The sequence below is a fragment of the Heloderma suspectum genome, chromosome 4 (genome assembly GCF_057233095.1).
Source record: "Heloderma suspectum isolate Gila_16-S chromosome 4, 16-S_ref, whole genome shotgun sequence".
In the NCBI taxonomy this organism is placed as follows: Eukaryota; Metazoa; Chordata; class Lepidosauria; order Squamata; family Helodermatidae; genus Heloderma; species Heloderma suspectum.
This window is the reverse complement of record NC_139461.1, coordinates 24769600-24795711: the sequence shown is the minus strand read 5'-3', so window position 1 is coordinate 24795711 and position 26112 is coordinate 24769600. Positions and strand designations below refer to the sequence as shown.

The following is a 26112-nucleotide window of genomic DNA, read 5'->3' as shown; positions in this document are numbered from 1 at the left end:
CAATGAAGCAGAAATAGACGTTTTTCTGGAATTCTCTTGCTTTCTCCATGATCCAGCGAATGTTGGCGATTTGATCTCTAGTTCCTCTTCCTCTTCGAAACCCAGCTTGTACTTCCGGTAGTTCTCAGTTCACATGCTGCTGAAGCCTAGCTTGTAGGATTTTGAGCATCACCTTGCTGGCATGTGAAATGAGCACAATTGTACGGTAGTTTGAACACTCTTTGGCATTGCCCTTCTTTGGCATTGGAATGTAAACTGACCTTTTCCAGTCTTGTGGCCACTGTTGAGTGTTCCAGATTTGTTGGCATATTGAGTGCAGCACTTTAACAGCATCCTCTTTTAGGATTTTAAATAGTTCAGCTGGAAGACTGTCATCTCCACTAGCTTTGTTGTTAGTAATGCTTCCTAAGGCCCACTTGACTTCACTCTCTAGGATGTCCAGCTCTAGTTCAGTGACCGCACTATCATGGCTATCAAGGACATTAAGATCTTTCCTGTATAGTTCTTCTGTATATTCTTTCCACCTCTTCTTAATCTCATCTGCTTCTGTTAGGTCCCTGCCTTCTTTGTCCTTTATCATGCCCGTCTTTGCACAAAACGTTCCCTTGAGATCTCCAATTTTCTTGAAGAGATCTCTAGTCTTTCCCATTCTATTGTTTTCCTCGATTTCTTTGCATTGTTTATTTAAGAAGGCCTTCTTGTCTCTCCTTGCTATTCTCTGGAACTCTGCATTCAGTTGAATATATCTTCCCCTTTCTCCCTTGCTTTTCGCTTCCCTTCTTTCCTCAGCTACTTGTAAAGCCTCATCAGACAGCCACTTGGCTTTGTTGCATTTCTTTTTCTTTGGGATGGATTGAGTTGCTGCCTCCTGAACAATGTGACGGACCTCCGTCCATAGTTCCTCAGGCACTCTGTCTATCAGGTCTAATCCCTTAAATCTATTCGTCACCTCCACTGTATATTCATAAGGGATATGAATTAGGTCATACCTGAATGGTTTAGTGGTTTTCCCTACATTCTTCAATTTAAACCGAAATTTTGCAAGAAGCAGCTCATGATCTGAGCCACAGTCAGCTCCAGGTCTTGTTTTTACTGACTGTATAGAACTTCTCCATCTTTGGCTGCAAAGTACATAATCAATCTGATTTCGATATTGACCATCTGGTGATGTCCATGTGTAGAGTCGCCTCTTGTGCTGTTGGAAAAGAGTGCTTGCTATGATCGGTGTGTTCTCTTGGCAAAACTCTATTAGCCTTTGTCCTGCTTCATTTTGTACACCAAGGCCATGCTTGCCTGTTATCCCAGTTATGTCTTGACTTCCTACTTTGGCATTCCAATCCTCTATGATGAAGAGGACATCTTTTTTTTATGTTAGTTCTAGAAGGTGTTGTAGGTCTTCATAGAACCGATCAACCTCAGCTTCTTCGGCCTCAGTGGTTGGGGCATAGACTTGAATTACTGTGATGTTGAATGGTTTGCCTTGGATTCGTACTGAGATCATTCTATCGTTTTGAGATTGTATCCCAGTACTGCTTTTCCCACCCTTTTGTTGACTATGAGTGCTACTCCATTTCTTCTAAGGGATTCTTGCCCACAGTAGTAGATATAATGGTCACCTGAATTAAATTCGCCCATGCTTGTCCATTTTAGTTCGCTGATTCCCAAGATGTCGATGTTCCATCTTGCCATCTCATGTTTGACCACCTCCAGCTTACCTTGATTCATTGATCTTACATTCCAGGTTCCTAAACAATATTGTTCTTTACAGCATCAGATTTTCTTTTCACCACCAGACACATCCACAGCTGAGTGTCCTTTTGGCTTTGACCCAGCCACTTCACTCTTTCTGGAGCTACTTGGAAATTCCCTCTGCTCTTCCCCAGTAGTATATTGGACACCTTCCGACCTGAGGGGCTCATCTTCCGGCGTCATATCTTTTAGCCTTGTGATACGTTCCATGGGGTTTTCTTGGCAAGAATACTGGAGTGGGTTGCCATTTCCTTCTCCAGTGGACCACATTTTGTCAGAACTCTCCGCCATGACCTGTCCGTCTTGGGTGGCCCTGCATGGCATAGCTTATGGCTTCACTGAGTTACGCAAGCCCCTTCGCCACAACAAGGCATTGACCCATGAAGGGGTAAAAGTACCTACCCCTGCCTTAAACCATCCATTATTTATTGGCCCAATCATAATAGACTACCTTGGAGAACAGTTGTAAGGTGTACCGGAATATATGAAGACCCATACCAATACTCAATAATAACCTTCTGGCCTATAGAAACTAAGCGTTTTGCAGGTTGTTAGAGAACCACTCATTTTACACCTTTGGAAGTGGATCTTCAGCTCTTTGAAGGTTGAAGCACAGTTATGTCAAGGACTTGCAAGGATAAAACAAATACCAAAATAGTTTAGAGTTTTTACAACTTTAATTTAAAACTTTGCCCCCCAAAAAAGAATTTAGTTACAAAAAGACTTTCTTTATACAAAAGAACAGAAGTACCCACTTTACAATGGAATCTGCCATTGTCAGTGTCAACTGGAAATCCCGGGGCAGGGAAGGCGTGCTTCAGGTGAACAAATCCAAGCAAGAGTGAGTTAACATCCAGAAAAGGCACAAGGCATAACCATCAGACAAATCATTTGTTTGAACACACCAGTTTTGCATGTAGAAAGCTAGCGCATTAAGGAGAAGGTAAGTAAAAAGCCTTCCCCACAACATGTATGTTTCTATGTGCAAAGATTCTGATGCGGGGACAGTCAAAGAGCCAAATCCAGCTTTGAGACTAACACAAATAACAGTCCTCCTCCACACAACTGAGCCCCTGCAAAGTGAGCCTAGGACAGTTACTTGCTGAAGTGTACCCCAAAAAGCCAAACTCCTGCATGCACTGTATCATGGTAGTCTCACCAGGACTGTACCATATGCCTTTCTCAGCACTTGAATCTGCTTTAAGACTGATGCAGATAGAAATTTGCAAAACCAACCAGTTTCCTCTTCTGAGCACCCCATTTCATTTCTTGTATTTCTATACCACCCCATAGCCGAAGCTCACTGGGTGGTTCACAAAAATTCCTTCCCAATGTATTTAATACTTGTAAGGATGGATTCTTTTGCTCTTTTCACATGTATTAAATGTTTACATAGCAGCTTCCAGCAGAACAAAGAGCATGGTAATAAGGAGCATGGTTTGGTCCAGCAGGTCTCATTGCTGAAGAGTCAAGCCACAAGTGTGAGGGTTTTTTTAACTGCTAAGCTCTTGGCAATCAGAACAGTTGTGAAGAAAAGGGAGATTTCATCACCACGCTCCAAGTGAGAAGCAGTTCATGCAGGCTTAAGAGCCACACTGTGGTCCTTATCAGTTATGCAAGTTTGGCAGGCCTGATAATCTGAGGCAGTGCCCATGCTATTCATGCTCCAGGGACTGGATCTGCCAGAACACTGCATGAGATCTCTCAAATTTCAAAAGTACTGCACTTCAGAAGGACCACTGTTTCTACAGAGGTGGGAAATGGCATGATTGGAAAAGCCCAGGGAAAACAATCCAAACAAAAAGATTCCCTGCCAGTGGAAAACTAGCATGCCATGGAGGAATGGTTCTAGTCTGACCCACTGCCCCGCCCAGCACTTTTCTTTTTTAACATGGGGGCATATTCAAACCTACAATCCCCTGCCTAGATTCTGCTGGTATAGTCCCTATACCCACATGCCTTTTCTGATCGGCTCTTAGAGGTGTGTATGTGTAGTCTTCATGAGAACCTGAACTTTGTATAAACCAACAAATAATACCTCACACAATGCAGTGATTAATTTCTCCTAGAACGTACAGCAAGGAGAATCCAGATCTTAAAAGGGTGGCTCTTTGCTTCACAAGATTCTTCCTTTAAAATCAAGAACCTGGGGGTTGGGCAAAGTAACATTCACAACATACATTGCTTAGACTAAGATCCAAAGGAAAACCATTTGCCCATGGGAAAGAATGGCACACACTCAAAACTGTTTCTGGTTTTGATACAGCCGTTCCCACTACAAGGACTGAAACTGGTGTTCAATTTTAAGAAGCTGCTTGTCTTTTGCAGTGGAAAACTGCTGGGGGGAAAACAGCAACCAAAGCTCTAAGTACATGCACTGTTCTGTCTCCCCCCTGCCCTATGCCCTCTATTGACAATATTAATCCAGTGATAAACCACTACAGCAACCTTCCTCAAACTGGCAGCTTCTTGGTATGCTGGACTACAGCTTTCATTATCCCCACCTGGACATGATGGGAGTTGTAGTCCCAACACACCTAGAGGGTACCAGTTTGAGGAAGGCCACATGCCAGGAATTTGATTTCCCACATTCTATAAACCAGAATGAATTGACAAGAAGTATATGCTGGACCTTGGGGGCTTCAGTCATTTTATTAAAAATATAAATAAAAATCAAGGCAAGAGCCGTTACAAGGTTTATTACCATGAGGACAGTGCTAAATGATTTCTTGATCTACACCTTTCTGCACTATTAAGACAAATAATCTCAAGGTTTCCGCTTTGCTCAACAAAGACCACCACCATTTGTGTTCACATATTTTGGAACAAGTCACAGACAACGTGAAATCCAGTGAGCATATCACTCCCTCCTTCCCGCTTAGCACAACTAGCAACTACACATTTTGAAGAGCCTGCAGCATACGAGTAGGGAAATCGTGTCAGCAGTAGTAAAACCAAAAGCATTCGTAATCACTTGTACAGTGCTTCTTGTTTGAGTGCTACAGAAACAATGCCTACTAGCGTAACTGGGTGAACTGTTGCTTGTAGCTCCATTTGCAGATGGGAACAGACACACTGTAGAGACTTGCTGATGTGATGGTGGGGCGGGGGGGAGACCAGGATGGCTGTGATGTCTCTTGGGTTTGCACAGTAGACCACACTAATATTAAGCCAAAGCAGCCTTCCTCAAGTAGGGGAGTCCTCAAGATCTGTTGGACTTCAAATCCCATCCACCATGGCCAGTGGTCAGGGATTCTGGGAGTTGTAGTCCAAAACATCTGAAGGGCACCCAGTGGGGGAAGGCTGAGCCAAAGGAACAGAGGGAGTTCTGGGGCAGGAGGGAAGAGACCAATGGCTTGAAAGAACAAGGTGAGGTCTACTGCCTCCTACCACCATCAGCATGTGCTGCCCAGAGATTTTATTTATTCTCCAGTATTGAGATCTCCAACATTACTCCATATAACTATCAACATCTCCACATGTGTTATATCACACTCATTTCTTATAATAAACTTCCAACAAAGGTTATTAAGTACCCAGGTCTTATTCCAGGATGAGAAATTGGTGGGGGGGGAGAGAAGCTGCCATCTGCTTTATTAAACCCAGCAACCTGGTTCCAGTTGTATCTTATTTTAAGCAAACAAGTATTCTGTGTTGAACTACCCAACTTATCATCTGCAGCTAGTTTGTCCTTATTCACACCCTGCACAAGAAATGCATTCTCCTCCTTCATTTTACATGTAAGATACAAACCCAGGAGCCATTATCTTAGATTTTGTAGTCCTGAGCCCATTCTGTCTCAATCCTATACCTTACCAAGTTCAGTAGAACTTATTCCCAAGTGAATGTGCACAGCATTTGCAGCACTGAAGTACACCAGATTTGCTATACTGAGGGTATAGTGGCATTTAGGCGACTACAGCAAGTTTTGCAGATGAAAGCTAATGTTTGCCACTCATCCCTTTCTTTTCTGCTTCGGTGGCTCGAGCTAGCATCTCTCCCACTGGAAACAAAACAAGCCAGTTATTTGGTGCCCCACAAAAGGGAATTTTTAACAGTCTGTTGCTGCTAAAGGCTAATGTAGTTACAGATACCTGAAGTTCTTCTGTTAGTGTTAGTGTGAACTTTAAAGTAACTCTTTTACTAATTACACTCTAAGGAGAGCAGTCTTGGACCAAAAAAGTACATTCTTAAGAGGACTCGGTAGGCCTCGTACATGAAGTGAGGCTCACAAGACAGATGGAACAGCATTATTCACCTGAGGAGAGGTTGGTAAGAGAAAGTACACTGTACTAGACAATGACCAAAATGTGTGTTTTTCTTTTTTTAATGGCAGTACTGGGTTGAGCACTTTTCAAGAGCTGGGTGTAAAAATCTATGTTGTGCCTTCCAGTTGTGTCACCTTCCACCAGGAACAAACAAGAATTCTTAATGGGTCAGACCCAACAGTACTAGAGCAAACCTAGTCCTTGAGTATGCCTCATGGTCGCACCCATTCCCACATATTATCGATGATGTTCCACACGCACACACAAAAGAAAAAGGAAGCAGAAAGTTCTTTTCATTGATCACCCAGGCGAAAGCCCTGACCCCAGTTGTGTCTTCCTTCACCCTGGCGATTGTCTGCTGGTCTGCGCATGCTGGCAGGTGGCATGCCAAATCCAGACACCCCTCCTCTCCTGTTGGGCAACCAGCGGTACCTGGGGGCCAAGCAAAAGAGCCATTCAGAATTATGCGTGCACACAATCAACCTGATAAATGACATGCACACATATTAAGCTTTCACCATTAAAAGAGCAGCAACGAACCAGGAAGTGAAACTAAAGTTGTAACAAATTCAGTACTCTTCTGGATTTTCATACATTCCTGTCCAAACAACACAGCTGTTTTGATTCAAATAAGCATTTTTTAAAGGCTCGGTGTGCAGTTCTTTCTGCCAATTAAGATACTATCAAAGATTCTGGGAAAGAAATGTTGCTCTTCACACTTTGGTGAAAATCCATTGTATATTCATAAAGTTAAGAGGTGTGAAAGCCCCCAATTTAACTTCAGTAGTATATCATGTTTGGGTAATTATCACAAAAACATCATCTGAGGGTTCTAAGGCAGCTACAGGTCCCAAGAAGCGCTGGCAGCTCTCCACAAACAGTAAATGGCATAGGGGAATCTCTGGCTCTGAACTGGGATAAAAACTGTATTATCTGATGGGGGAGAATGGGTGTGTTCACATGTGGGTCCTTGCTCTCTCCTTGAGTTTCTCTGCTGAGCTGCATGTTTGCACATACCTTGTTGCTCCCCCCATGTGTCTTACTGCTCATTCTCTTTGCCTTTGTGTTCATGTCTGCTTTTCCCCCACCTTGCACTTTGCTGTGATGCTTTCTGTCTCCCTCCTTGCTCACTCCAATTAGGTCTTTCTTTTCTCTCTTAACAGTATCTTTCTTTGCAGGGCTCTACATCATATGGACTTGATACAGCAGCTGCAGAGACCTGTTAAGAGTCATACTCCATAAAGATCCTCCCCCTCCCCCCTGGGAGGAATCCCACTTCCATATGCCAAATGGGATTCCCACTCCCCCAGGAGATGAGATCAAGTGACAAAACACAAGGGCAAAAGTCCCAGGCTGAAAAGGTGGGTCCTGCCCTCCCTCCAACACAGGGTACTGGCTGGTGTCTAGAGTGGGAATCCCTCTCCTCATTGCTGCTGTCTGTGGCTTCAAGATAGTAATATATATTTCTCTCTCCCACTCTCATCTGGGATTTCAGCTCATTAAGGGTCACAGAGGCCAGTAATTAGACCTGCTGCTTACCCAATGGAAGTATGGAGGGAAAACTGCAGGGCCCCAGCAGCTACAGTAATCCAGCCAGCATCACTTCTGAGAGGAGGCATCTCAAGTCACCATCACAGCAGCCCACCCTATTCCTCTGCAACTGAAGCTCAGGACAGTGGGGGTGGCATTGGTCACCTAGCTGCACCCTTGTTTCTCCTGTATCGGGTGGGCAATCTGTGGCCCTCCAGATGTTGGCTAACAACTCCCCTCATTCCTCACCATTGGCTATGATGGCTAGAGCTGTTGGGAGCCATAAGTCAAAACATCTGGACGGCCAAAATATGCCCCCTCCTGCACTATATACTTTCATTTGAGTTAGAGAAACTGGCATTTGTTAGTAGCAAAAGGCTGTATATCGGCAGAATGGGAAGGGAACAAGGCTGATGGATGGAAGATATGAAGAACACAAGACTGGGGGAAGATGGACATTGGAGCAAGTATCTGGATCATTATAAACTGACATGCACGCCAGCTAAAGAAAGGAGGATCTGTTCTGCATATATGGATAAGCATACCTAGGTGGTGACTTTGCAACGTGTTGGTTCTGTTTTAAGATGAATTAATTTTTTCAAGTTTCATTTGAGCATTCTTTTTCTTCCCCTCTTTGACTGGTGGCTTCTAAAGTTTCAATCTAAAAGATCTTTGTGGATCTCTGACATGGGGAGAAGATAAGCAGTCTGCTGAAATGTAGCAATTGACTCAATCATGAATCCATTCACCTGGAAAAACCTGTTGCACCGCCTAAATTCTCTTGTAAAGAATTTACAACAGGAATAACAACTGATTAAGGGCACAATCCTATGCATGTTTAGACAGAAAAAAGGTCTACAACTCACAGCATGCCCCAGCCAGCATGGAGTTGTAGGACTTTTTTCTATCTAAACATACACAGGATTGCACCTTAACGGGGATAACTCACCAGTATTCTCTAAGAAATCAAGCTGAATTTTTTAAGAGGAGAGAACTGAACCAACTTACAGGAACTGAGGTGTCGACAGGAAATTTCTTCCTCCTAAGTCCATTGGATATTTAAACATTAAGAAAAAGTACAGGTGACCAACCAGATTGCCGATCAGCTCATTGATGATGCTGCAGGGGGCAGGGAACATTTCATTAATTGATTTATTCACTTAAAAGACTTTTAACCCACCTTTCAGGGCCCACTGCCCTCACAACTTATATTACAAAAACAATATACAAATTACAATTAAACACACACAGCAGGAGCTACTAATTTTTAAGCACCAAATGCAGACTGGAATAAGTGTGTCTTCAGGTGTCTGTTTTTTTAAACTGGCAGTGATGAGGCCATATGCATCTCCTTGGGGACGGGGTCCCAGCAATGTGGGGCCACCACTGAGAAAGCCCTGTCCCTAGTACCCACCAGGCAAATGGCTCTTGCTGGTGAGCCAGAGTCCAGGTTTGGACAATCAGCAGGGGAAACAACGCGTCGGTTGTTTCCCCCGCATGTGCTGGTCACGCGAACAGGATTACCCTAATTGCTCAGCGGGCAGTCTGGGTGAAGTGTATTTTCACCCACCTTACAACACATGGCTTGCAGTATGAGTTGTAGGGTGAGTGAAAATACACTTCACCCAGACTGCCCACTGAGTAATTAGGGTAATCCCAGTCGTGTGATCAGCACATGTGGGGGAAACAACGAACGCTGCGTCGTTTCCCCCACTAATTGTCTGAACAACCCGGAGAGTAGGGCCTCCAAGGAGCATTAATAGTTAATGGGGTGTTTTATAATGTTACTTTTTAAGTAAAACCATTTCTGCTGCCAATTTTAAGTGTGTACAGCAGCCTTCCCATACCTGCTGCCCTCCAGATGTTTTAGACTACAACACCTAACATCCCTGACCATTGGGCATGCTAACTGGGGCTGATAGGAGCTGTAGTCAAAAACATCTGGAGGACACCAGGTTGGGGAAGGCTGGTGTACAGGATTTTAGACTACCTGAGACTAGGTCCCACTGAACTCAGTGGGGATGACTTCTGAACAGATATGTATAGGAGTCACGTGTGTGTAGGGCTGAACTAGAAAACAACAACCTAGCAAAGCTTTTCAAATGTTCCATATTGATTGAAGAGCAAACACTTATTTTATAAGATACACATCCGGGAAACTTTGCAAATGTGTGGTGAAATCAATCCTAATGGCTGGAGTTAACGAAGTTGGGAGGCAAGAGCAATAAAAATGCATTTGAATCCCAAGAATGACGAAGTCCCAGAGAGCCCTGCTGGATCAGACCAAGGCTCCATCTAGTCCAGCATTCTGTTCACACAGTGGCCAACCAGCTGCCCAGGAAACCCACATGTAGGTCATGATCTCAAGAGCACCCTCTGACCCATATTCCCCAGCAACTGACATACAGAGGCATCCTGCCTCTGATACTGCAGGTAGTGTATAACCATCACAACTAGTAGCCAGTGACAGCCTTCTCCTCCACGAATGAATTTGCAGCCATCACTACATATAAGCATCAAAGAGGTCCTCAACAATCATTTACTCCAACTTATTCTGTTCTACATTTCAAGGCCTTGAGATACACACGGATCATTGTTACAGGGGGTAATGATCTCTCCTGTGGATTCCAGATGTCAACAGTTATTCAACTAATCTCCCACTACACACACAGGAGGTAGAGTGCCCAAGAAAAAAAGTAGGGAGAACAAGGGCATATTTCAGAGGTATTCCAGTAATTGCCCCAGAATTGCAAAACTCTATTTCCCTGGAGATTTGAGAGACCCAGCACCTTTAGGAAGCACTGCAAAAGCTTTTTATTTGGCTTTCCCATGACCAGGGAGAAGCTGTTAAGTGGGCAATTTAATATTTTAGTTTTAAGACTAGTTAACCACACGATGGGAACAGCTGAAAAACTAATCGATTGTCTGGACCTCTCTTTACAAAGTCTGCTTGGTACACAAAGCTGTGTCTTATTGGCAACCTTGACCGCTCCCATATATAGCCAAGGAGATTACATGGAGCAGCGTAGGGCCTAAACTGCTAGGCCCTGTAGGGGGGGGGGGGATCCCTGTCCCAAACCCCAAAACAGCCTTGACTCCTAGCAGCCAAGTTCAGATCACACATTCTAAGAATAGGGCAGACTGAGTAAAATGATATGTTACTTTAAAAAAAAAATCCCTTTGTTCCTGTGCTCACCTTCTCCTTGAAGGGCGAAGGACAGAGGAACCTACTGCCCATGCATGAGCAATCTCACTCAGACCAGGGGGATTGTCCCAGTTTGACCAGGGCTGATCCTGCAGCAGTGCCAGCGGCATTGTGGGAGCTTTCTATGGAAGTTGCTTACAGATGAATCCACCCATGGAGATCTGCAGGTTAGGCCAATGGAAGTGCTGGGCAAAGGGAGGGAAAGATTACCCTCCACCCAAATTTCCCACATATCCAAATGTTTTGGAAGTCCTTTCAGATATGTACGTAAGTTACATTGGGCAGCATCCAATGCTGCTGTTGCGCTAGTGGGAATATCGGGGAGTGCGGCAGGAAACTAGCACAGATTAGTGCAACTGGAAACTAGCTGAAACAACCACTTCCAGAATGAGCCAAGTCAGTGGACCTCCACTGGCTTGTCCTGCTCCAGCAGCAGTAGTTTCAGTGAGTATCCTTGGTTGTGCTAGTTTCTGGTTGCGCTAGCAAATGCTCCCACCAGTGCAATGTGTTTAGAGCTGGCGAACGGCCAGCATTTGATACTGCCATTCTACTGCATGCATTGTACTTGCATGCATATACACAGAGAGGATTTAGGAATACTTACGAGCCTCCAATGATATAGTTGAATCCTAGAATAACCCATGGTAGATAGCATGCCTAGGGGAACATGAGTATATACAAGTTAGTTATGAACACCTCCAAATGCAATTCCTTAACTGATAGAAAATCACATAACTAGCAAGGTACATTGCAGGGGATTTAAATAAATAGTAAGATGGTTTGATGCCGCAGAAGCTTTTTCCAAGTACTAAAGGGAATCAGAAGAAAACAGATACAGAGACTTTGCTCTACTCAGGTGAGCAGACTATGTGCAATTCATATTTTAAAAGTACTTCTCCCTTGGGTTATAACATCCCAGGCACCTTTTAAAAGCTGTTTAAAGCCTCAAACATTGCAGTTAGATGCTCTTCTACTGCTCCACCCCATGGAACCCCTGGCCCCTGCTCACACAAACGTTCCCTCCTCATCCTAGTCTTCCCCACCACTTTGCATTATCACTGGTATCTTTCCCTTGTCCTTGCACCTCTTCATTGCGCGGTGAACTACAACGATACCAAATTCCTTCCCCCAAGCCCAACATTCCACAGTAGCATTAATCCTCAAACCTAAATAGTTAACAGTGATGGGAAGGCATGGAGATTTGGGATGAGACAGGCAGTAATATTAGGAAGGTAGGTAAAGATCAGCACTACGCAGGACCCTTCAAGTCCATGCCTGGTTGCAGCGTCCCAGCATATTTTTACAACATGCATGCAGTGAAGGAATAATGGTGTCACCACCTCATGCTTGTATCTACTTCTATTAAGACAGAAACTCATGTTCCCAGCTCCAGTTCTCTCCTACATAAAGACCTGGAAGAGGACCATCCTTAGTGCAGCAAGACAGCTCATCAGAGGTTGGCTTTCCTTTGATAATCTGGAAGGGATGACTGGACGCAGGGGGAACTGCCTCTCTTTGGCAAGAAGGTGACGGTCCCTTGATTCAGTCAAAAGTCTATGGAAAAGCCCTGTCCTAGGGCCTTACCTTAAACCGTGTCCCAAACCAAAATGACACAATCATGTCTCTGTTCAGCTGGGCCCAAACATAGAGCACTGACATGATCAGGGGGATCATCAGCAACTACAAGAGAAGGGAGAAACAAAAAAAGATGAGAATGGATATGAGAGACCTGAGCAACTGCAGACAATTCACAATAAAACAGAATGCAAAGAAGCCTCCTGTTCAGTTCTATGGCAGCCCTAACCTACCTGGTGCCCTCCAGATGGGTTGGACCCATCACCCCCACCCAGTATGACTACGGGGGGGGGTGTAATCAAACACATCTGGCAAGCACCAAGTAGGGGAAGGCTGCTCCAAAGCAGGTGCTCCAGAGGTGTCTTCACACCTGCCAGCATAAAACCACCAGGAATTAATTCTGAAACAAACTTGTTTGGGAATGAGATTTCACTGTTTGCGCCAGGCCTCCACAACCTGTGACACACTATGGGGAAGGCAGCCCACCACAAACCACTTGGGGCAGCATAACAGGGGCTTGATCAATCGCCTGGTTTTGTTGACTTCCTGTGATGGTGAACACAGAGGGTGCAAATCAGAAAATTACTGCTGCATAAACATGGCATGGGTAACATTGTTCAATGGCCCTTATTCTATTAGCTAGCATGAACACTTAGAAGTCCTGTCCCCCCCGCTCCCAGCTTTAAAAAAAAAATTGCTGGTGAAAGCACTTTTCTGGGAGTAGAATACCTGCATTAGTTGCTGTGTTACTTTCCTCTAGAAACCCTACTCAAAGCTTGTCCCCAACTCCAAAATACCAGCCACTGGCCTGCCACAAAAGCTCATTCCTGGCTTTGGAAAATCCAACCCAACACTCATAGTAATTGGCTAAAATTAGTATAAGTCACATGATCACTGGAGGGGCATGGGGTCCATTTGCTGAGAAGTGGCGACTGGACCATGTCGCCGCATTTTGTTGACTTCCTGAGATAGCAAACACAGAGGGTTGTCAAGGCCTGACAAGCCAGAAGACATGGCTGGCAGGTTGCCTTTGTCTTGTTGGGTCACAAGTTGTGGCTGCTTGGCGCCATTCCCAGCCTTGTTTTATTGTAGAATTAAGTCCTACTGATTTCACCGAGACCTATTTCCACAGAAGTATGCTTCAGACTGCAGACCTCAGAATTACAGAAGAGAAATAGAAATCAAGGGATAGAAATAAAACTGGAGAGTATTATTAGATTTGATGGTGCCACTGGATTTGACACTGATAGAGATTCACGGCACAAACAGGGGCCATGCAGGTTTTTAGGCCTCCTTATTCAGAACTTTGGTTATTGTGCTTACGTATCTAGATGGTTTGCGAGAAAAAAAGTGTTGATTTACTTCCAACAAGATCTTTAAAAAGAAGTGAATACTACCCAGAGAAGTGATGCTGTGAAGGGGGAGGGTGGTTTTTGTTTGGGGTGTGTGTGTTTTTGCAAAGGTGTCAATACCAGGCTTGCTTAATTACATGACCAAGTTATACAACACACATCTGTCTGCTGTGCCTTGGACGAGAGGCTTGCTGGATGTTTTACAGTCAGGGCCAGAAATATTGGAACAAGGATAACTGTTTTGGCAGTTGGCCTCTGTACACCACCACACTGAAGTTGAAAGGAAACACACCCAGATGGGAGTGAAGTCAGGACTTTCAGCTGTAATTCAAGGGGGTTGACAAAAGTGGGGCACTAACCATTCAGGAAGGACAGCCAGTGGCATACACACACACCCATCATTGGTGGCTCATAAGTAATGGAAGAAACCAACATCATTTCAATCTTAAGGATCGCCTTTAATACCTGGGTGAAAATCCATTGCAGTCAATGACTGCCTGAAGTCTGGAACCCATGGACATGACCAGATGCTGAGTTCCCTCCCTCAAGATGCTTTGCCAGGCCTTTACTGCAGCTGCCTTCAGCTGCTGCTTGTTTGTGGGTCTTTCTGCCTTCAGTCTTGTCTTCAGTAAGTGAAAGGCATGCTCCATTGAAGAATATCCCACTTCTTTGCCTTGAAAAACTCTTGGGTAGCTTTTGCTGTATGTTTTGGGTCAGTATCAATCTGCAATATGGAGCGGCGTCCTATCAGTTTGGCAGCATTCGGCTGAATCTGAGAGAAAGTATAGCCCTATACACTTCAGAATTCATCCTGCTGCTTTTATCAGCAGTCAGGTCATCAATAAACACCAGTGACCCAGTTCCATTGCCAGCCATACATGTCCATGCCGTAACACTGCCTCCACCATGTCTGACAGATAATGTGGTATGCTTTGGATCATGAGCTGTTCCTTTCCTTCTCCACACTTTTCTCTTCCCATCATTCTGGTACAAGTTAATCTTGGTTTCATCAGTCCAAAGAATCTTATTCCAGAACTGGGCAGGCTTTTTTAGGTGTTTGCTGGCAAAGACTAATCTGGCCTGTCTGTTCTTGAGTGTTACCAGTGGTTTGCAACTTGTTGTGAAGCCTCTGTATTTACATTCATAAAGCTGTCTCTTGACTGTAGATGTTGACAATGACATGCCTACCTCCTCAAGCACGTTCTTGACCTGGCTACATGTTGTGAAAGGGCTCCTCTTCACCATAAGCAGAATTCTGCGGTCATCCACTTTAGTTATCTTCCATGGTCTTCCAGGCCTCTAGCTGTTGCTGAGCTTGCCAGTTAATTCCTTCTTTTTCAGGAAGTTCCAAACTGTTGTATTGGCCACTCCCACTGTTTTTGCTATCTCTGATGGGTTTATTTTGTTTCCTCAGCCTAATGATGGCCTCCTTCACTTGCATGGACACCTCTTTGGACCTCATGTTGCGAGTTCCAGTGAACAGCTACCAAATGCACATTTAACACTCAGAACCACCTCCAGGCCTTTTATCTGCTTGATTGGTCATGGGGTACCCAGGAAACAGGCCACACCTGGCCATGCAGCTGCTTGTCAGCCATTCGTTCCATTACTTATGAGCCACCAACGATGGGGAGGGGGGGTGTGTATGCCACTGGCTATACTTCCTGAATGGCTAGTGCCCCACTTTTGTCAAACCCCTTGAATTACAGCTGAAAGTCCTGACTTTGCTCATATCTGGGTGTGTTTCCTTTCAACTTCAATGTGGTGGTGTACAGAGGCCAACTGCCAAAACAGTTATCCTTGTTCCAATATTTCTGGCCCTGACTGTAGATGCAAATGTTAAATGTAATTATCTCCTGTTCTGCTATGGTGCAAGAAACTGCATGGATTTGGGAAAACTGGTTATGAGGAAAGACTTATGAGGATTTGAGGTGAAGGACAGCAGGCCTCACACAGAGTGGGGTGAGGGAAGGTCAAGTGAAGCTGGTAGAGAATGACATGCTGGCAGGATGGGCACAGGTTCATGGACGCGATCCCAGCTGGTACTCTCATGAAACTCGTAGCAAGGTTTTGGCCTTGAAGTCTCACACTGGAGAAGCTGCAAAGAGGGGCATCTGTTTCTCTCTCTCTCTCTGGAAGCCAGCTATTGCAAAAGAAAGCAGGAAGGGTCTAGACTCAAGGTGCCCACGTTTGAGATTTGGCGGTGTCACAGGGTATGGCTAAAAGCCCCCCTTCCCACTGGTTTGAAGCTCTGGGAGCATACTATAAGTGCTCCCTGCTATGTGGGGCAGAGATTTTAGGGCACCAACATGAAGTGTGGCTTGAAAGGAATACCCCTACGGCATATCCTCTATTGACATCAATAATGTTAATCCCCCAATTAACATATTGCATACAATAATGTTAATAATGTATGCATTTGGATACAATCATAAATGGTAGTTGAAGGTTACATGGCAAAGCCTTGGGCCTAGGGCCTCTCCCCTTTCCAGCACAGCTACAAGATTAGAAGCTTTTGCAGCTTAGCATTACATCTGAACCCTGAACTGTGGTTAATATTAACTAGGTTTATGAGAACAAGCCAGCTTCAGAAGCCAAGGTTTGAAGCTGGCTTGTTTCAGTAAAAGAAGAGTTAAGACTATCCACACTGTATCTGGGTTTGGACATAAGGCAAAACTGCAATTAGATTGTTTTTAAAAGAAAGAAATCAGCAAAAGCTTCCAATATTCTCCTCATAGCCTCACCAGAGGAGAGAGGAGGGGGACATGCATGAGCCTAGGGCAACAATAAGCCCTAGTTTTATCATTATATCTGAATGTAGCCATAGTCTCTTAGGGTGTTTTTTTTTTATTTTTGTTTTTTACTATTTTGTGCTTGGGCAAAAATTGGGCAAAACACCAATTGCAAAATGCACACAAATCATGTCAAGCAGGAGTGATGCATGAGTGTTTTGTTTGGTATCTTTCCCTTCCAAATACTCAAGCAAAAACTGACCCTTTTTCCCTAGCACTTCACTGTTTTAGAGGGAAAAGCGGTAAACCGCACACACCGGCCCACTTCTCTTCGACTTCGTCCACGTGAATTTGGCACTCACATCAGAGTACAAGCAGTGGTGTGAGGAGTGAGCCCCTTGTCAGCTGGATTGCTTTCAAACCAAAGAGACACTTACCTGCATATTCATTGCCAAGCCAGTGATCTTTCATTATTTTCACTAAGGAAAACCAAATGACACAAAAATCAGCATGGTTGTGAGGCAGATTTAACACTGAGGTTTTGAGCCAGGGAGAATCTGTTTGGGGCCCCATTACATGGCTTGGACACAGCCTGCAAAATGGGTGTTCTGAATCTCACTCACTAACTCTCTCTCTCATACACACAGTCCGATGCAGAAGAGAACAGTCTGGAAGCCAGACACATGCTGGGTCTTAAGTGAGAATGGTGACAAAGTATAACAGTTGATATTTAGGATGGTGGCTACCAAGAGAGCTTTTTCTGCTGTGGCACCCTGATTGTGGAATGGGCTTCCCGGAGAGGCTCACCTAGTGCCTACATTGTGCTCTTTCTGGTGCCAGGTGAAGACCTTTTTATTTTCCTTTTTATTTTCCTAGGCATTTTAGTCTTTTAGCTCTGTTGTTTTAAACCTGTTATTGTATTTTAAATCTCTGCATTGCTGCTAGGTTTTATTTTGGTTTGTACTTTTATACTGATGTTTTAAACTGTTACATTTTATATTGTATTTTATTATGTCTTTTGTGGTTTTAATTGTTGTGAACTACCCAGAGAGCTTCAGCTATTGGGTGGTGTAGAAATGTAATCAATCGATCAATATTTATAGCAAATTTTTCCCTGGGTTTTTCACTTGTAATCCTCACACCTTTCCCTTCCCACCCTCCTCTATATATGGTAGGCCAGTATTATTACATATGGGGGAAAGGAGGAGCTGAGAAGTAGCCTGCCATTCAGTGGATTCATGACTGAGACATGATTTGAACTGAGCACCTTGCGGCTTGCAGGTGAAACATGCACCAGCTCTGTGACTGTTTTCCCAGGACTCAACCACACCAGAACATTGCTGCCAAAGAAAAAAAAGGATACAACTATGCAGATCCAGTTAAAGAGAAGCATGAACAAATAGTCGGCTGGCCTTCCATCGAAAGCACCTGTGAACAAAGCATGGCATTAGCGTGATTCTGAAACACCGGCAGTTGTTTTGCTAGCTTCCCCCAAGAGGCACTGGCTGGCTCTTAAGGACTATGATTAGATTGCAGGACACAACGGCAACTTTTGTGCAGAGGAAGAAATAAGAGGCTGCTCTTTCGGGAACCAATAGGAAAGTCAGAGAGGCTTTCTTCAGCAAAGGCGTACCTGAAAAACTGGTCGTTTTAATACACTTTTAAATATATTATCCTCTCCCCATATTTATGGAGGAGCTGTCTATGCAATAAGGGTACCAGCTTTGGATCTGGTGTTATTTTTCTGCGAACACCATGGTAAACAAACTCACTTTGCAACCCTACACATGTCTACTTAGAAGTAAGTCCCACAGAGTTCAATGGGCCTTACTCCCAGGCAAATGGGTACAGGATTGCAGCCCTAGTGAGTGCCCCCAAATGGCATCTGCATCACGATCAGAGGTTTCTTTAAAAAAAAATAATTATGTATTCTAAGGATTAGGACCATAAGTTTGAATTAGTTAACCAGCAGCTCAGTTCAGGCTCACTGGGTCAAAAACAAGTTACATATGAATTGTACACTTTCATTGTTAGTTGTCAATAGGGAAAACCCCTTCCAATATGCCCTATGCATCTCCTTTGGCAACTCAGCTGCTGACTGACATGGGGCCTGACCCAGATGAGAATGAATACATCCTAACAGGGGTCAAGAATGGGCCAGATTGTAACGGAAGAGAAGGGAGGGTTCCCTATTCCTGTTTTACAGAATAGTCATCAGCCCACTTTCAATCAGGTTGCACAGTGACCATTTTACTAGCCAGCCTTCATCTTCCTCTGACACCAGATGCCCTTGCCAGACAAGCTCCTGCACTTGGGTATTTTGATGGCACAAGTATACACCTACTCCCACGTATAAGCTGTGTTCTGGGGCAAGACCCCAAGTAGGAACTCCATCCCTAGAGAGGTTAGATTATCTCCTTCCTTGCTTAGCTTCTGGTGGGTGGTGAAGAAATTTCTCTTCCACTCAGTGTGGGTTTGTTTTTTTTTAAGAGCTGATTGCTGATGTTATTCTTTTGGAGGGTTTTAGTGCTCTGTTCTTAATCTTTGCTATTGTTCAAGTTGTTTTTGTATTGGTTCTTTGAGGGCCTTATGGCCATCTATAAATATTTTAATTAATAATAAAATATAATTGCTAGTTTACCCTGGCTTATTGTGAACAAGCTGTGTGTACCAGCATGTTGTCTGTTCACAGTAAACCAGAAAAACCCAATGATTCTGGCTTATTTGCAAACACAGCCACAGTTTCACTTAATAGTTTTTTAAACGGTGAGATGTTAATTTGGCTGTCTTTACAAGATAGACACAGAGGATTATAAAAGCAAAAGGAAGGTAACTAGTGTCCTGAATACAAGAGCGATGTAGTTTGATCACGCAGCTATATACACTTAAAGGTAAGTTACCTGTTTCTAGTCTTGATGAATACTGATACAAAAAATATAAGTTCACCAGGTAAAGAAACCCCGTTCCTTGGCCAACAGGGAAATAGAAGGTTGCTGTTATTGGCCTCCAGATCTGTTCAAACAAAACACAGTAGGAATTCAGATTTTTATTACAGAGAGAGCTAGTTTAAGCAGTACCGAAGTTTAACTTGCTTTCATCTGGCAATATGGCTGATTGGGAAGACATTATTACATTAGATATGGTAAAATAAAGGAAGACAATGTCTATTCTGAGCATTCATACAATGCCAAATCTGGAAGAGATTCTGGTTACCTGGGAATACCAAGATGTTCTTTGGATAGGTTCTGCCCTCAGAGATATGGGAACATTTGAACATCTGGGCAGTGTGATGGGTCATAAGCCAGAAGGGGTCGAGTAGGACTTTTAGTAGTCAGGAGGAGAAGCCATTGGACCAATTCAGACATAATAAAAACATGGCTTGTCTCATGATGGGAACACGACAAAGGGAGACTTGGGTTCACATGCTCTCTACTCCCTCCAGTGTAGCCATGAGATCAGAAACATTTCTTCCATTTTTTATTTACTGTAGCTTATCATTTTCCTAACAAACTGGTTACTCTTAACCATGGCTTGTCTGAAAAAAGCAAACTTCAAACCATGGGTTATGAAGCTCGGTTGTTTTAACAAACTATAGTTTAGGATTCAGATGAAACATGAAACTGCAGTTAATCAAAAACAGAAGCAAAAGCTTCCAATGTCCTCCTTGTGACTGTGCCAAAAGGCTTTCTGTGGCTTATTCCCATTACAATTAACCATGGTTTTAAACAGTGCTCCATGGGCCACTGTGGCATTTGAACCAGATCACTATGTCATACATATCTCTTTGCTTGAGTCTGTCACATTAACTGTATCACCCACTCACCCCAGTACATGGCTTCCCACCCTCCATTCTCTTTGTGGATCAAATTTGTACACAAATATATCAAGCATGACAATATAGCTAAATACCAGTCAGAACTAACTGTATATGTTCTATATTCTAACAGTGAACTCATTCTCTTGAGCATGGATCCTTATAGAGTCATAAAGGCACCACCCACACACAAGAGGAAGGTATCAGTAGGCTTGGGAAAATGCCAAGTCTTGCAGAAGTACCAAAAATCTTTAGAAAATAATGGTGGGACCCCCTGGCCACATAGCCCAATGAGGACTGAGCATGCTCCATCATCACAACATGCTGGCTGCTATTGAGAGGAAAGAGACAGAAAACTGGGAAGGGGGAACAGAATGGAGGATCCTAGAAGAGGGCATAGCTTGCTGACCGTATAAGCAGAAGTACTCCATACATTGTGTTGCAAGTCCCACTCATTTAGACTAATTATGCTTAACGCATTACAAGTGCAGATTTGGATTTTCTTTGTGCTGAGTCTGGATGATTTTTTAAAAAAAAAAACTGAGTACATTGATGTCAGCATTTTAATTTTATACATATGCTCTAGCTGCTTATGGCAGAAAAGCAATTCAGAAATAATAGAAAGAAAAACAAATTTGCGCTCCTTTAGCAGTTTTCCTAACTCCTTCCTTAACCATCCACCTTTACCAGGCTGTTCCACGAAGACACCATGAACAGGATGTAATGAACAAAACCTTTAACGTTATTTTAAAGACAGATCAAACTCTTCCCAGAACACACACTGATGCAGTATATACCTGCCTGTGTAATTTTTCAGTGGGCTTGTCATAGGAACTTAGGAAGCTGCCTTAGAACAGACCCTTGGTTCATCTAGCCCAGTATTGTCAATACTGACTGGCAGTGGCTCTCCAGGGCTTCAGGCAGAAGTTCTTCCAGTCCTATCTGGAGATGCTGGGACCGAACCTGGGACCTTCTGCATGCAAAGCAGGTGCTCTACCACTGAGCTACTGCCCCTCCTCCTGTAGCCCAGCCTCAATGGAAAGGAAACAGGCTAGTTGTGTAATTAATATACACAACAGCACAAGCAATTTCCCCTTTGAGGATTCAACTTTACCCACAATATAGAAATGATAAATGATAATCACCATGAGGATGGTTGCCTTTCACATGCTATTTTGTATGAGTTGCACCAACAGCCAATCTCATGCATGAACTCTAAGCACAACACCTGTTTTATGGAAGCTCCCATCTATCATGTTTCAAGAATGGCCCTGCTAACTGAGCAAGCAGCAGCAGCCGCCACATAAATAGCCTTGCCACAAGGGGCTGACCATGTTGCCATTTTTGACACACCATCCAGATAATCTTGCCCAAAAGAAACAAGGAGCAACTTTCACCTACATTTCACCCATTTGAAATTTTCTAAATAAGACTGGCCTCAATTTCAGACTTCAGAGAAGAACAGCTATGGTATTTGTTCAGGCATATCAAATCTAGTAAGGTAAATACTCTGACAGCACAAGTCTATGCATGTTTACTCAGAAGCCCCACTATGCTCAATGGAGCTTACTCCCACATAAGCATGAAGAGGACCACAGTCTAACTGTACTAAGGATAGGCTGATGGCAACAGCTATGATCAGGCAAATAGGATCATGGTGCAGTGCAGTTAATTCCCCATCGGGTCATGGCTGCACCTCTCTGAGCAAACCAAAGTAATGGCATGTCCATAGCTTTGCGCGCTGCACTTCCTGGCACATCAGAGCAAATGGAATGGAGGACAGCATATCCCTCCCCTTCACTCCCAATCCCACTGACTGATGCACTGTGTGTCTCACAAAGTAACTTTCCAGTGAAGCATGCAAGGGCCTTGGAATAGCATTTCTCCTCCAATATGAGAAAAACAGTAATCTATTCATCAATTCACCTGATTGCTGTATTCAAGGGGTGGACAGAAAGTAGAACTCCAGATGTTTTGGACCCCAACTACCAGTATTCCTGACCATTGGCCATGCTGGCAAGGGGTTCTGGGAGGTGAAGTCCAAACTACCTGAAGATCTACCTTCTGCCCACCCCTGCTGCAGACCACAAGGAATTCCATGCAGGCAAGTGAATGGGCTCCCTCAGCTCTATCCCTCCTCCACCAGCCTGCTTGGTAGTAAAAAAGACTGCCTTCCAAGAAGCTAGTAGGCTGCCTTTCTATGCTAGCCATAGAGGGGCTTCCCCTCCTCCATATCCAGCCTGGAAATGCAGGCTACTAGCCTTTTCACATACAACTAAAAAAAATGGCAGACTAGAAACTTTTGAAGGCTAATTTATAAGGCTGGAGAAAAGCATCAGGGAGCTATTCCCCTCTACACCCCACCCAGTTAAAAACCACAGGCCTGTACAAAAAATGCAGGCCTACAGGCATACTGTGATGCTACAGTCCAGCCTCCATTTCTCATATCACCAATCCAGCTGGCAATGGAAAATGAAACAGCTGCATGTGAAGGAAGTCAACCAAGTTCCTAACCTAGCCACTAATGCTGTCATGACTTTGCAGACCTTCACGAAACGTAACTGCCAACCACTGACAGCAGTTCTACTTAAAACTCTTGTTCTATTATAGGTAATCAAGGAGATACAGCTGCAAATTATGGTTGTTAGCTCAATAAGGAAAAGCCGACAGTCAGTTCATGGGCCAGACACAGCTTCCAGAGCAACTTCATACAACCTCGCTGCAACCCTACCAAATTTTAATCAAGGTGTTTTCTTTACAGATTTAATTTTAAGGAAATATAGCAACAGGACTCAGAGTTTTATATACACTATACTGTACTGCTCTTTCCTAGCCACCCATGTTGATGGCCTCATTCTGACCTGGTTCACACATAACAGCAGCAAATTGTGGGTTAATAAGGGTCTTAGGCTGACTTTGGGTAGTTTAACCCATGAATAACCCATAGTGTCCAGGTTCACATGTCACTCAACAACCTCTGATCTGGCCGATTGGAGGTTGATTATGCAAAGCAACAGAGGCTCATACACAGCAAATTGTGGGTTAATTAATTCCTATTTGCCACAGTTAATTGCGAACAGGGCCACTGCCTGACAACATCTGTTTTACACCTGTGAAGTTTTTACTGGTAGGCAATGGCAATGTATTTTTTTTTTTTATGAGCCAGACCTTCCATACCTATGTATGGATAGTTCTGGCCCCCAGACCAGCATTTGGCGAATAAACTGAGCTTTGAGAATCCAGAAGCAGGCAACCCCTAGCTTCAATAACAGAAAAGCCTCTTCACTAAACTGGAGCCTATGAAAGCATTAGCATCTCCTTTGACAGTGCAAAACTGGTTATATTGTCAGCACTAAATATATATAAGCCTGAATTCTGTCACCTGGAAGAATTATGCAGACCCACTCATCTTCTTGCAGATGACACAAAATTGGGCGGGATAGCTAATACTTTGGAAGACACAAACAAAATTCAAAGTGATCTTGATAGACTGGGGCGCTGGGCAGAAAACAACAGAATGACATTTAATAGGGATAAATGCCAAGTTCTGCACCTAGGAAAAAGAAACCAAAGGCACAGTTACAAGATGGGGCTCAACAACACTACAAGAGAGAAGGATCTTGGAATTGTTGTCGATCACAAGCTGAATGTGTTCCAACAATGTGATGTGGCTGCAAAAAAAGGCAAATGCCATTTTGGGCTCCATTAATAGAAGCATAGCTTCCAAATCCCGGGCAGTACTACTTCCCCTCTACTCAGCACTGGTTAGGCCTCATCTGGAGTACTGTGTCCAGTTCTGGGCAGCACACTTTAAGAAGGATGCAGACAAACTGGAGAGGGTTCAGAGGAGGGCAACGAAGATGATCAGGGGACTGGAAACAAAGCCCTATGAAGAGAGACTGAAAGAACTGGGCATGTTTAGCCTTGAGAAGAGAAGACTGAGGGGAGAGATGACAGCGCTTTTCAAGTACCTGAAAGGTTGTCACAGAGAGGAAGGCCAGGATCTCTTCTCGATCATCCCAGAGTGCAGGACATGGAATAATGGGCTCAAGTTACAGGAAGCCAGATTCTGGCTGAACATCAGGAAAAATGTCCTGACTGTCAGAGCAATAGGACAATGGAACCAATGACCTAGGGAGGTGGTGGGCTCTCCCACACTGGAGGCCTTCAAGACGAGGCTGGACAGCCATCTGTCAGGGATGCTCTGACGTGGATTCCTACATTGAGCAGGGGGTTGGACTCAATGGCCTTGTAGGCCCCTTCCGGCCCTACTATTCTACAATTCTGTGATTCTCTTATTCTGCATAATTTATTCTACATTTTATTTTTGTTTTCTAGTGATGGGGATGAAAAAGACGCTACACAGGGAGCTCAAAATGTCTCCCTTCCTACTGAAAAATCTTATTCAGCAGCAGGGCACACCTTTCTTATTCAGCAGCAGGGCACACACACACTCTCAACATGAACCCCATTTCCAAGATTACAGCAGGCATTGCCCACACATTTTCAAGCATATATTGACAGTCATCAAAGGGGGAAATATAATCAGGAGGGGCAGGAGAGAGAAGAAAGTTAAGACTTTCAGTTTGATGTTCAATACAAAACAAAGTTTATGTGCTCCTGTGGAATTTCAGCATAGCTCTGCTTGCAAAGAGAATACACAAAAGTATGAAGCTACAGACTGCTTCCCCAGTACTCTGCCATCACTTTTGTGCCTCCCTCTCATACATTCACCTCCTTATTTATTCCTGTCTCACCCATCCTCCAAGGAGCTCAGTTTGGCATACACAGAGTATTCTCATTTCAGTCCCACAGCCATCCTGCAAAGTGCATTGGACCAGTCCCAATTGCTCAGCTTAAGGTCACCCAGTGAATTTCATAACTATAGGACAGCCTGAGAGCACATGATGCAGCAACCTTGCTGAAACTAAGCAGGTCTGGGTCAGGTCAGTGCCTGGATGGGAGACTACCTGGAAACCCCATATACACCACTGCAGTTTCCATGAAAAAAGGAGGACAGGATATAAGTGTACTACATATAAGCAAGTAAATGACTAAGTGGGCATTTGAACCACAAACTTCCTGTTCAAGCCTTACACACTGTGCACTGCACCATAGCTCCCAACTAGACTGTCCCAGAACGGGAGCTCGGGAAAAAAAATATACCTGGGTATTTTTCCTTGCATAAAGTTAATCCAGCCTTCCTTAACCTGGCACCCTCTAGATGTTTTGGACTTCAACTCCCATCAGGCCCAGCCAACATGGTCAACTGTAAGGGGTGATGGGAGTTGCAGTCCAGAACATCTATAGGATACAGCAGGTGGGGAAGGCTGGGTTAGTCTCTCACGAAGTGTGAGGCAAAGTGCCATGCAACTCCTTTCAACAAGAAAGCGGGGAGACGGTATTTCAAATTATGCTCCCTGACAGTGATGAGGCCATAGTGACACTCCTATCACTGCCTCTCGAGGGCAATCAATCTTGCCAAAAGAACTACCCAGCCAACTACGATCCCAAACATGCCCTCCTGCTACATTAACTGAACTGTCCACAATTCCCAGCACCCAGAACGCAGCACTGCTGCGCGGTTCTCTAACACCGGAGCGCGCTATGCATGCCGGGAGCTGTAGTCCAGGCCCCCTACCTGGAAGCGGTTGATGAAGGCATCGGGCCACAGGAACAAATAGACGGGGCTGATGAGGCCTAACTTGCCGATGAGGGGAACCGCGATGGAGCCTGCAAACCAGTAGCGCGTAATCAGTGGGATGGTCCGGAACCAGTCCCCGAGGTCCGACATCTCGCCTCCACCACCGAGGCGGTGCTGCAGCAAGGCCTAGCGCCGGGCCTCGCTTCTCCTCGCTGCCGCCGGAGCTGTTCCGACAGCGAAGCC

The 26112-nt window shown here is 44.3% G+C and overlaps 1 protein-coding gene across 3 annotated transcripts; it reads right to left on the bottom strand.

Annotated features, from left to right (window-relative positions):
- Positions 1–679: 679 nt before the first annotated feature.
- DERL1 (derlin 1) lies at positions 680–26112 on the bottom strand. Of its 3 annotated transcripts, XR_014790006.1 has the most exons (9): positions 25867–26112; positions 19312–19423; positions 17775–17839; positions 16849–16875; positions 12337–12432; positions 11357–11409; positions 8556–8666; positions 8093–8229; positions 4385–6449 (listed from the first exon to the last, which is right to left on the bottom strand). XR_014790006.1 is itself a non-coding variant. In XM_084848868.1 (8 exons), the coding sequence occupies exons 1-8, from the start codon at positions 26017–26019 to the stop codon at positions 6311–6313; spliced, it is 756 nt and encodes a 251-aa protein (XP_084704994.1). In that variant the 5' UTR covers positions 26020–26112; the 3' UTR covers positions 680–6310. The 3 variants fall into 3 exon arrangements, 2 of the variants coding, with proteins under 2 accessions (XP_084704994.1, XP_084704995.1); XM_084848868.1 differs by lacking the exon at positions 8093–8229 and having other exon boundaries at positions 680–6449; XM_084848869.1 differs by lacking the exons at positions 4385–6449; positions 8093–8229; positions 8556–8666 and adding an exon at positions 10706–10937.

Excerpts from the sequence above, each read along its gene's own strand:
- DERL1 (XM_084848868.1), bottom strand. The coding sequence starts at position 26,019 with ATGTCGGACCTCGGGGACTGGTTCCGGACCATCCCACTGATTACGCGC. Across the intron at positions 8,667-11,356 it reads AACTATATCATTGGAGGCTC|CATCATCAATGAGCTGATCG; the intron begins GTAAGTATTCCT and ends TGCCCCCTGCAG. Across the intron at positions 6,450-8,555 it reads CTGTCGACACCTCAGTTCCT|GTACCGCTGGTTGCCCAACA; the intron begins GTAAGTTGGTTC and ends CTTGGCCCCCAG.